Below are 12,361 nucleotides of genomic sequence, written 5' to 3'. Positions count from 1 at the left end.
TGAAGGCCTCATTATCTGCAGTTTTGTTATCTGCATTTGTAGGCCAGAATGGAACACTCACTCACACACACACACACACACACACACACACAATGAAGGCCACCTGTAATTTGTTAATTCCCGCAAGGGTAACTAATCTGCATTCAGTGTTCTCGTGTTAATATTTTCTTGTAGCACTTTGAAAAACCTGCTTGTTTTGTTACTTTGTTCTGTGTATTCATGTCTGCCAAAGCTTTAGTTGTCAGTTAATGAAAACAAATGTGAAAATGATGCATGATACCACCAGAGCATATTGAGAGCTTGATTCTGAACAGAACATAGGACTCAGACCAAAGAAACCTGGATTCAAATCTCATACTCAGTCATCAGATTCACCGGGTGGCCTTGGACTCTCTTCTCAATCTAACTACCTCACAGGATTATGTGAATATAAGAATAGGACAATCCCATGGATAATCATGGATAATCCCCGAGTTTCTTGAAAGATACCAATTTAGATGAAAAAAAATGTTTTAGTATACTTTTGAAATGTTGACATTTTAATTTAAAGGGGGGAAACAGAAATGATAAGAACGAATGATGACAGGGAAGCTCTTCTTTGGCATATTTCCACATTTGCAAAACAATTATCTATACCAGAAAAACATGTGAATGGTTAATTGACCAGCCTGCTGGCCAGAGAGATTCTATGGGAAAGAAGAGTACAATGCAATCATCACATCAAAAAGGAGACAGGCTGCTTTAAGAGACAACTTATTTTAAATAGGAGATTGTAATCCGAAGCCCTCTGAGTGCTAGTTTGGGAGACTCCTGGGAAACAGAAAATAAGCAACATGTGGCTGTAAAATCCACCATGCCCAGGTTTAGTTTACCAAAGTTAGTATTCCCCCTCTGGGTGGAGGGGACCAGGGACTGTTGACGTCACACAGGAGCAATGATAAAGAGGTGATAGTGCAGCCAAAAGGAGAAAAGGGAAAACTTCTTAGGCGTGCTGAAGGATCTGCTGCTCTGTCCAGGAGCCACTGCTGTGCTGACAGGAACCTTTATCCCAACAACTCAGCCTTACTTCAATTCCCCTCACAAAGCTTGGGGGAGAAAAAGACTCTAATTATAGATACTATCAGAAAATTGCTGGAAAATGCCACAAAACGTTGTTCTCCCGGGACCTGCACCGTGGGGATTCAGACTGACTGGAGGAATAGATTTTAAGCAGCCGTTAATCATATCCAGGGTATGTCCTTTTCAATTCCACTTTTCCTCTTTCTTTCTTTTTCTAAAAATTGGCATCCCTTAAGGTTGCAAATTGTTTTAATTAGGTAAGGGATAATAGTTTCTGGATCATGATAAGCCCACCTAACTTTTACTGCTGTGTATATTTTTGAAAAACTTGGGCAAAAGGTTATGATGATGATCAACTTATACAGCATCACCAATTTCTATATATACGTGTGTGTGTGTGTGTGTGTGTGTGTGTGTGTGTAATACATATATAAACACAAAACATGAGTACTTTACAGCACAGTCTTATGCATACTTTCTTAGTGTGGGTTAACTGTGCATTCCCTGTCTCTTCTCTCTGGGGAGGAGAGCTGGTCTTGGGTTTGTTGTTTGGTTTGGTTTTTGTGACAGTGGACATGAATTGTCCCCTTTGCTGAGCAGGGTCTGCCCTAGTTTGCATTTGGATGGATGAGTACATTTGAACATTGTCGGCCAGGGGCGTAGCAAGGTTGGAGTGGGTCCAGAGACAAGATTTTAAAATGCCCCCCCTCCCCTCACCACAATAGAACATCATCCTAATTTTTTTTTTTTTAAAGGTTTTGTAAATTGTGGACGATGCAAGTCATTTAATGGTACTAGAGAAAGACATGCTGTTCTGGTAGCTTCAGGTCTTAACACTCACATCAATTTCGAAGGATGAATACAACTGAAGGAAGCCCGGTGGGTGCGCGGCTGGGGGAGTCAATCATGTGACTTGCCTCTGCCCCCCCCAAGGCAGTGGGCTCCCAGACAACTGTCTCCCTTTGCCCTATTATAGTTACGCCCCTGTTGTCGGCTGTTAGATATGGGGCCGGAGTTCAGTGGTAGGACATCTGTTTTGCATGCAGAAGGTCCCAGGTTCACTCCCTGGCATCTCCAAGTAGGTCTGGGAAAGACTCCTGCCTGAAACCTTGAGAAGCTGCTGCCAGTCAGAGCAGACCAGGGACTGTGGCTGGTGATTATGGGAGTTGTAGTTCAACAGCAGCTGGCGGGCCCAGTTTGCCCACCCTTGCAGTAGACGATACTGACCAATGGTCTGATGTGGCATAAAGCAGCTTTCTATGTCCTTACGATCAATGGGACTGACTCCCAGCAAGAGTGTTTAGGATTTCATATATGATGTGCGGGTCAGTAGCTGTGTTTTCCCATGACAAGTAAATAGATCAAAGGCTAACTACACATTTTATGTGAGTGTGTGAAGCACTATCCCAAAGCCTTTTAAATTTTAATGTATTTGTTTGGTTGGTTGGTTGGTTGGTTGGTTGGTTTCTATACCGCCCTTCCAAAAAATGGCTCAGGTTGCTTTAAAAAACAAACACAAAGCCACATAGGGGGGTGGAGAGCAGAAAAGAGAGGAGGGAGGTATATTTAATCTTCACTTTCTCCTTTCTGTCACTCTGCCCCAACTAACAGTCTCCCCTAGAACAACATTCCCCCATGGTGGGTTTCATTTCAGATGTATGTTTGCCTTTGCATATTTTTGTTCCGGTAGTGTGGGGCGGGGGGAGCTGGGAGGGTGAGTTGGAGCAGGGAAACAGTGGGGAAGGGGAAGGTCAGCCCTCCTTCACTCACCACTGCTTTGCACTAAATTGCCCCCCTATATTGTGTGTTTTTAAAATAAAGCACTGGGGTGATCAGGTGCCCCTTTCTTTTCCACTGCTTGTCTAATCCTCCCCCTCTTGAAATGGCTTAACTTAAAAGAGAGAAAGGTGCAGAGGCAGTTCCATGTACTAAGCCATGTGTTGCTTAGCCCCCAAAGTGCTTAGCACTTCATTTGTTTTGTTTATTTATTTATTCAATTTATATAGCCCCCTCCTTTCTAAAGTGGCTCAGGATGGTTCACATTAAAATTAAAAAACACATAATAAAACAATAAAATTTAAAAAATGAAACCAGATTAAAACTCATTAAAATTAAAATTAGATACCATTAAAAGCCTGGCTTAAAAGATGGACCTCCAAGGAAGATATCCTCTTATATCCACGAGGAGCACGTTCCAAAACATAGGGTTGACAACTGAGAGGCCCAATCCCAGGTCGCCACCAGATGGTGGCATCTGAAGATGGACACCTCCTGATGATCGTCAGGAGCAGTGGGGATCTTGTAGACAAAGGCCTTTTCTCAGGTAACCCAGACCTAAGTCATTCAGGGCTTTAAAGCTAATAACCAGCACTTAGTACTTGCCTGGAAACATATCAGCAGCAAGTGCAACTGTTTAGGAACAGGCATAATGTGGTCGCTCTGGAATACCCCAGAGACCAATCTGACTGCCTCATTTTGGACTAACTGAAGTTTCTGAACTACATACAAATACAGTCCTATATAGAGCGCACTGCAGTAGTCCAACCTGGAGGTTACCAGCTAGTGTACCACCCTTTTCAGGTCATTCTCCTCAAGGAACAGGGGGAGTTGTCAAATCAATCACAGCTGGTAAAAAGCACTCCTGGCCATGGCCTCAGTCTGAGGCACCAGGGTGAGACCCGAGCCCAAGAGCACACCCAAGCTACGAACCTGTTCTTTCTTGGGGAGTGTAACCTCATCCAAAACAGGAAGTTCTATCCCACCTTGCAGATTATGACCCCTAACTATGAGCACCTCCATAAGGCTTGGATTCAGCTCCAGTTTATTATTCCTCATCCAGACCATTACTGCCCATAGGCAAGCATTTGAAGGGCTAATGCAATTTCCAGTGGTGCACCTAGGTAATTTTGGAACCCGGACCTGAAGGGCTTCGGAGGCCCCTCCTGCCATGAGCTCCCCCCCTTTAAAAACATTAAGAATGAAAATTCCCCCCCACCTGATCTGGCCAACCTGTTTTCAGCACTTCTCCTTGACTGAACATTTGTACAAAGAGCAAGAAATGCCTTCTGCCCCTTTGCTGGGGATGGGGGCAAGGATGGGAGAATTCCCCTTCACCAAAACTTTTACTTTTACATTTACTCATGGAGGGAGGGTGGGATGGGGTACAGCAGCTGTGGCTGCAGGGAGGGGGGAGGGGGAGGAGGGGAGAGTTCCCCCTTTTACCGGGATGGAGGGCAGCGAGGTCCTTCTAGATCCCTCCTTCCATCTTAGTGACTACATGGGCCCCTCGCCTCTCTGCTAAGCAGCCCATTTCTGGCCTTCCTCCAAGTGGAGGAAGCAGAGAGGCGAGAGGCCTGTGCAGTCACTTGAGGAGGGAGGGGAGCTGGAAGGATCTTGCCACCCTCCATCCTGGTAAAAGGGGGGAGTCTGCAGCTACTGCCACTGCTGCACAGCGGCATTTTTTAGAATGCAAGGGGGAGATTTCTCCTCACCCCACCCTTGCTGCAGCCACCGCTGCTGCACCCTGGGCAAAGGGGGAAAGTTTCCCCTCACACCCACTTCCCACAGCCTACTTCCATGGCTTTTTTTTAAAAAAAAGGTTAAAGCGCGGCAAAAATATGATAAATAAAAAGGGCTAACCCACCCCTGCCTATCTGGCCGCCGATAGGACACCAGGAGAGGAGAGGAGGGCAGGCGTGCTGGGGCTGGGTGGGTGATTTGGCAGCCGCCCGAGACAGGATTTGGAGGCCCCTCCAAGACAGAGGCCACAAACCAGTGCCCCCAAGTCCAGGAGTAAGAGCACCTCTGGCCATTTCCTCAAACAGTGGATAAGTACAAGTTCACTTTGCAGAGGTAAAGCAAAACCACGTACAGCCCAGTCCAGTGCAAGCTCTCTCTGAAGCAAATCTCACTCAGTCCAATGGCATCTACTTTCAAATAGATTGCTGGCATGTAGCCTTAGTTTCATATTTACTCACATCATCCAAAGTATTTAGATGGTAATACTATATTGGGCCATGTTATCCTAGTCTAATTCTAATCCAACATACTCAGTTAAGTGGGACCTGAGAAAAATGTTGCACTCTGTCCCCAGTCCTTAATAGGGGTGCTTCTTTCCAAGACTCCTACCAGCTTGGAACAGGAGCCTTGTAGTGCTGCTCAGGTGGAGAAGAGGGGTTTTTTGGCAGAAGCAGAGTGGGGGGAGGAACCATTTTATCCCTTTCCCACGCCCCTGAGATGTTCTCATTCTGTGCTATATAGTTGCCTTTTATCCTGTGTTCCTATGATTTTTCAAAAAGAATTTTGCTGTAAGCTGTCATGAATTCATACATGAAGAATGGTGACATATAAGTCTTTGAAAAACATACATGCATAACCAAGAGTCAGGTTTGAGAAGGCTGCTAACCTGAGCATTTTATTGTTATATAGTTGTGTGTGTCTGTGTGTCTTGAACTGCACATCTCCCCACATCCAGCATGCTGTCCTACCAATGCATGATCTTGTGAGGGTTGGTTCATCCAAACTGCCCAGGGGCGTAGCAAGGTTGGAGTGGGCCCAGAGACAAGATTTTAAAATGCCCCCCCCCCCTCAAGATCCTCATGGCTCTTTAAATGTTCAGCTCTCATGGTGGTGGGGGGAGCAGCACGCTTTATACATGGTGGGAAGGGTGAAGGTCTCCCTCCCCTTCTACCCTGCTGGAGGCTGCTTAAGGCGTCGCAGGGGAATGCCTACTCCCCCTCTAAACCTTCCTTAGCAGATGCTCCTCGATTCTCCAGCTACCTGCAGGAAAGGAGATTCCACAAACTTCACTATCCAGGGCGGTGTGGGGGCGGTTCTCGGTGTTTCAGAGAAAGGAGAGCAAGAGGAAATGTCTCAAGCTTTTTCTTCCTCTCTGAAGAAGGCTTGATGGGAGCAGAGAGTAATGAAGGCACTAGGGAAAATATTCTACAGAGAGGTTGAAAAAGCTGCAGTGTAAATAAAGAGAGCAGCAAACAAACTGAATAATTGGATGGGAACAAAACAAGCCACGAGGAGGAGAGAGAAAAGAGTTTTTGCTGGTCAGTAACCTTGCAAGCAGCTGCTGGGATAAGGTCATTGTTGTAAAAATAAACTATTTTGAAGCATTTTAAACTAACCCAAGTCAGTCTGAGGGGAAGAGGGGCACAGAGATGGGGTCGTGGAAAGCAAGGGAGAGAGATGACTTTAAACATCCCCCACCTTCCTCCCCAACCCCTGTTTCAGCCTTCTATTGCAAACACACCAACATGAGCAGGCAGAAAGTTTTAAGCACAACCCCCACCCGCATCTTCTTCAGACTGCTCACCTCCTCTTTGCCTCCTCCCTCCCTCCCTCCCTTTCCACCATTCAGACGCATCTGTGAGCAAGGTGGGAGCAGTGGCTGCCTGGATAAACTGGGCGGGGTGGGCACAGCAAACACAGCTTGATCCCTGCACACAACAGGGACCAGAGCCGGACAAAAAGCATTGCTTCGGGGAGGGCTTCCCCTTCCCCCACCACCAGCCCCATTAATGCTACCACCTGTGGCGGCCCTCCCCGCACACCTACTCAGTGGCAGTGGCGGAGGAGCTAACCTAATGAGGATGGCAGAGGCTCCATGTCTTCTCTCTGTGTTGTGTTGTCTCTCTCTTTCTGAGTCTGTCTCTCAGTCCCTCCGTCCCTAAGGAACAGCACAGTCAGAGTGGCCTTTGGGGATGGACGGTCACAAAGGGATAGGCAGGAGGCGGGCTGTGCTTCACACACTGGCTGGCTGGCGCGCTTTGAGTGCGATGGTCTCTCTCACTCCCGCCGCTGGCATATTCAAAAGCAAAGATCATGCGCCTTTCTGCCTCTCACGCGCAGCGCCCACCCAGCCAATGAGGACGGGGAAGGTCAGCAGGAGGAGGAGCCACAGGTGTGATAATGAAGCAAAAAAGGGTGTGGGGAAAGGAGGAGGGAGGGAGGAAGAGAGAGTATGGTGTGTGGTCCCCGCAGCAAGGATTTTTCAGGAACAAAAAAATCATTTCCCCCCCTGGAAGAACTAATGAATGAACCCCGGGCAGGGGAGTCATGTGACTTGTCTCTGGAAGGCCCCTCAAGGCAGCAGGCCCCCGAGACAACTGCCTCCCCTTGCCTGATTATAATTACGCCCCTAAAACTGCCCCTCAACATGTAAATTGAATACTTTGATTCACACACTGATTTGGCAGTGGGGCAGTGCACCAGATGTGGAGGAGATGTGCACACACATGCCCCTGTCCCACATGATGCAGAGGGGCTGGGAGGCTGAAAGATATGTATTTTGAACCAGCGCAGACTCACTCAACCTGACTGGCTTCATATTCCGTTAGATCCCACCCCCACTTTTTTCTCCCCCAGGGTAAAAGAGAGAACGGCAATGAAGAAATCCTGGATTTTAGCATAGCTGTGATTGGGTAGGAACATAGGAAACTGCCATATACTGAGTCAGACCATTGGTCTATCTAGCTCAGTATTGTCTTCACAGACTGGCAGCGGCTTCTCCAAGGTTGCAGGCAGGAATATCTCTCAGCCCTCTCTTGGAGAAGCCAGGGAGGGAACTTGAAACCTTCTGCTCTTCCCAGAGCGGCTTCATCCCCTGAGGGGAATATCTTGCAGTGCTCACACATCAAGTCTCCCATTCATATGCAACCAGGGCAGACCCTGCTTAGCTATGGGGACAAGTCATGCTTGCTACTCCAAGACCAGCTCTCCTCTCCAGCACTGTGGGTAGCAGCACTGTGATTGGGTAGCAGCACTTCCCCTCACCCACAAAAGTGACACACTACTTACTACCACAAAAGGTAGTAGCAAAGACAGGAGTTCTCTCTCTCCAAACAATGAGTTGTTATAGTTTTCTATTTAAGAGCTCACAAGGCTTTTTGGAAGTTTTACCTTTTTCTTTCTTTTAGACATGTTTATATAGGAAGACCTCTGAATATGTAGAAACTGCTACCTTATGTTTGTGTAACCCCACATCACTTCCAAACTGATAGGGACTCAACTACCTGCAATTAGGATATATGCTATATTAAAATATTAGGGGATAACCTGAGGAGTAGAAAGGGTCCTCCTGCTTCATTCTTTTTGTTCAATCACAAATAAGATACATGTGCAGAACAGAACACCGTCCTAAGGGCCAAACTACATATTGCACGCAAATATGATAACATCTACATGAAACCACTGAGAATGTGGTTTGGTGCAGGGTATTATCAGTATGTTTATGACACCCAAATCTATTTCTCCTCATTGACCTCATCGGGAAATAACATAACTTCCCTAAATGGCTGTCTGGAGGTGGTAATGGGCTGAATGAGGGATAACAAACTCAAGTTGAATCCAATTAAGACAGAGGTACTGACTGTGGGGTGTCTGGACCCGAGAGATTGTATAGATCTACCTGTTCTGGATGAGGTTACATTCCCCCTGAAAGATCAGGTATGTAGCTTGGGAGTGCTTCTGATTTTTCAGAAATTCTCTCTGGTTTTTCAGGTTGAGGCAGTGGCCAGGAACACATTTTAACAGCTTTGGTTGATACATCAGCTATGCCCATTTCTGGTGGTAAATCACCTTAAAACAGTGGTGCATATGCTGGTAACCTCCAGGCTTGACTACTGTAATGCACTCTATGTGGGGCTGCCTTTTTTATATAGTCCAGAAACTGCAATTAGTACAGAATGTCGCAGCCAGATTGGTCTCTAAGACAACCCAAAGGGAACCATAGAATTCCAACTGTAAAAGAATTGCACTGGCAGCCAATATGTTTCCCAGTGAAATACAAAGTGCTGGTTATTACTTATAAAGCCCTCAATGGCTTAGGTCCAGGGTATTTAAGAGAGTGTCTTCTTTGTCATGAACCCTGTCATCTATTGAGATCCTCTGGAGAGGTCCGGTTACGGTTGCCACCAGCACGCTTGGTGGCAACTTGGGACTGGGCCTTCTCTGTGGCTGCCCCAGGGCTTTGGAATATGCTCTCTGTCAAAATAACAGCATCTGCATCTCTGTTTGCTTTTAGAAAGACCCTCAGGACACACCTGCTCTTTTAACTGAAATTAATTTTAAACTGTTTGTTTTTATCCCATGAAATTGTTTTGACTTCTTTGTTCTGTGGAATTGTTTTAATTGTTTTACTCTTATATTTGTATTAAATTGTGTACACCACCTAGAGATACACATATTGGACGGTATAAAAATATGATCAATAAATAAACAAATAAGTAAGTAAATAAAATAAATAAGAGCCTGTATCCTGGTTGTTGCTTCTAGAAAAAAGCAACTTAAAGAAGCAACAACTTGAAGTGAAGAAGCAGGGACTGCTTAACCCTTTCTCCTTTCTATGGCTTTTCCACTCCACCACCACCATGATGTTCTTGACTAATCTATGCAGGGAAATAGGCCATGCAATTGGGTCATATTTAACTAGTATCTCTTGATGAGAAGGGAATAGTGGCACAGCTTCTTTGGGAGGCATTTCCATGTGCTAATCTTTACATTTAGGCTCTGAGAGCAAGAGCCTTGTCACCCAGCTGAGAACCAGGAAGGCTCCGGGAGAGGACCTGATTCCACCTGAGGCCATTAAAAACAACCTGGATTGGTGTGCCCCCATTCTGGCCTCACTATTTACCTTTATTGATACACACGGCCATATCCCCAAGGATTGGGGGACAGCAATTATTCCAATTTTTTAAAAGGGCAAGAAGAATGACCCTGCCAACTACAGACTCATACACAACTCAGACTTAGCCTGCTCAACACAATTAGCAATCTTTATGTGAGACATCTGCACTGGAAATTACGGGACTGGCTGGAGCAGGAAAATCTGCTGGCAGAGGAACAGGCTGGCTTCAGGGAAGGCTGAGCCACAATCGACCAGTGTGGATCTCCAGCATCTTATTGAAAAATACTCTTCCTGCAACACAACCTCCCTTTATGTAGCCTTCATTGACCTTAAAGTGGCTTTTAACTCTATCTCGCAAGTCAAATTATGGGAGAAGCTGGAAGCCTCCTCAACTGACCAGGAACTGTTAGACCTAACACGAATGCTTCACACCAGCACATCACTCAAGGTGAGGAGCAATACCCAGGGACATCTCACAAGTGCCATCAAAACACGGAAGGGTGTAAACCAAAGCTGCATACTGGCCCAACTATTATTTAACTTTTACATTAACACCATAGTGGGCAAACTCAACAACCTAGATTTCCAGCCCCCTAAACGTGCAGGAGCCCATATTTCCACCCTACTATATGCAGATGATTCAGCAATACTCTCAAAGACTCCCATTGGCCTCAAACGCGCATTGAGGGCCTTAGCACAGTATTGCAAGGAAGATCTGCTGGAACTTAAGTACCATAAAACCAAAATTATGGCCTTTGCTATAATCTGCACTTGGTCTATAAAAGGTCACAAGACTGAGCAGGTTCCTTGTTTTAAATAACTGGGGGTAGTCCTTCACTCCACTGGCACTAGGAAGACACACGGGGACTATGCTACATTAAATGTGCAGAGGAGTACCTCTGCTATCATTAGGTTTCTCTGGACAAGAGGCAGCCATTATATTCCCACAGTGCTTAAATTGTATGAAGCCAAGCCGTTAGCACAGCTTCTCTACAGTGCCCAGCTGGGCCCCTTTCCCAAATTTGCCCCCTTTGAGCTCATGCAATCAAAATTCCTAAGAGCAGCCCTTCAAGTTCCAAGACACACCTTTGCCTGCTGCCTCAGAGCGCTTTCTGGCACTCCTACAGTTCTTCAGTCTTACAGCTTCTTGGCTTCTTTCCTTGCCCTAAATGGATAAAACTCTTACTACGTCTATAGTTGCCCTTGTATGATTTTATATGTCCTTTTATGCCTCCATGTTTTTCATATAACTTTTTAATGCATTGATGCTTCTCTCTTTTATGCCTTTTTTTAGAATGATGTTTTTATGATGCCTTTTATAAATATTTGTACCCATTTTTTTAACATTCCTGTTAACTGCAGTTTTCAGGTCACTGCCATTAAGGGTCATTTAGTTTGTGGTATTACTTTGTTTTAGACAGCCATAGTTCTATTTTAAATTATACTTCTATTTCTGATTTTTATAGTCTTTTATAATAGTCTTTCAGTATATTGTGCACCCCTAGACCTTTAATATCTAATTTTACTTTTAATATGTAATGTGTAATCACCCTTTATACTTTTTGCTGGTCTATGACCGTAATAAAGATTGATTTGATTTACATTTAGGGTATGTTCAAACATTGCAGATTCAGCCTCTAATAAGGGAACTTGTGGAGAATAATGACATGTAATTGGCTGTACATAATAACACAGCAACTGAAAGATTAAATGTAGGTGGCTATGAACAGTCTCTCCTGACTGTTGTGTGATTGGAATAAGCAACCATGTTGCTGGCTTGAGTTTATAGAAAGCATAAAGAGTTGGTTCAGGGAGTTTTCATATTAAACCTATACTGGTCTAATTTTCTGATGGGCAAGCAGAGGCGTATCTAGGGAAAATAGCGCCTAGGGCAAGCACTGAAATTGCGTCCACTGTCCACACATCTGACACTCATCTTTCAGTTAACTTTACCATAATATCAGCTGAAAAATGCAAGTCAAGATCGTTAATCTTTTAATATTTCAAAAACTATTAAGCAGTGGGCGTAGCCAGACTAAAACATGCTGGAAAACTACAAATTTCAGTATGCTGGGGCTCATGAAATACCCAAATACTATGTGGAGGTGTACTTGGGAAACTAAACAGAAGTGCCTGTCTAATTCTCTACTATGCATTGTAGCATCACTGTTACATCAATGTTTATTTATTTTTAAAATGTTACATCATTTTAAAAATAAATGGAGAATTTGACTTTTCCCAGATACTCTGAAAATAATTAAAGGATATGCAGAGTAAACTGTGTCACTACTTGGAATATATTCTAGTATTTCAGAAAGACAGTTAAAATGAGAGAAAGAGAGCAACTCCCAGTGAGCCTTAATACTAAGGATTTCACACTGATTCAAAGACAAATTCATCATTAACAGCCATATTATTAAGACATCACATTTAACTCACTTATCACAAGAAGCAAAGTATGAGCAAATGAATACAATCCTAGCTCATAAGCTTCATCTCAGTATTCACAAGCCCTGATTCTCTGTACATAGTGCCAATCTGAATATGTGTACAGTGACTTATATTATATCAAATTTTTTTTAAAATTTTTTTTACCTGTAGCCCCTTCGGGGGGCTTCCTAAAGACTGCAGTGGTGGGGGGTCTGCAAAGGTTCCCCTTCCCCCTGC

General features: G+C 44.7%; 1 protein-coding gene across 4 annotated transcripts in view; it reads left to right on the top strand.

Moving 5' to 3' along the window:
• Positions 1–816: 816 nt before the first annotated feature.
• The window catches only part of PDLIM3 (PDZ and LIM domain 3), a 53,744-nt gene continuing 42,199 nt past the window's right edge, over positions 817–12,361 (top strand). For 2 of the 4 annotated variants that reach the window (XM_053256850.1, XM_053256851.1), the window contains exon 1: positions 822–1,231. In XM_053256850.1, the coding sequence (XP_053112825.1) occupies positions 1,139–1,231 (93 nt within the window). In that variant the 5' untranslated portion in view covers positions 822–1,138. Of the gene's footprint in view, positions 1,232–12,361 lie in introns of all 4 variants that reach the window. The other 2 variants (XM_053256849.1, XM_053256852.1) reach the window with 2 other exon arrangements.

Source organism: Hemicordylus capensis, chromosome 5 (genome assembly GCF_027244095.1).
Source record: "Hemicordylus capensis ecotype Gifberg chromosome 5, rHemCap1.1.pri, whole genome shotgun sequence".
In the NCBI taxonomy this organism is placed as follows: Eukaryota; Metazoa; Chordata; class Lepidosauria; order Squamata; family Cordylidae; genus Hemicordylus; species Hemicordylus capensis.
Note: the sequence above shows the minus strand (reverse complement) of the source record. Positions and strands in the feature narration are given on the sequence as shown.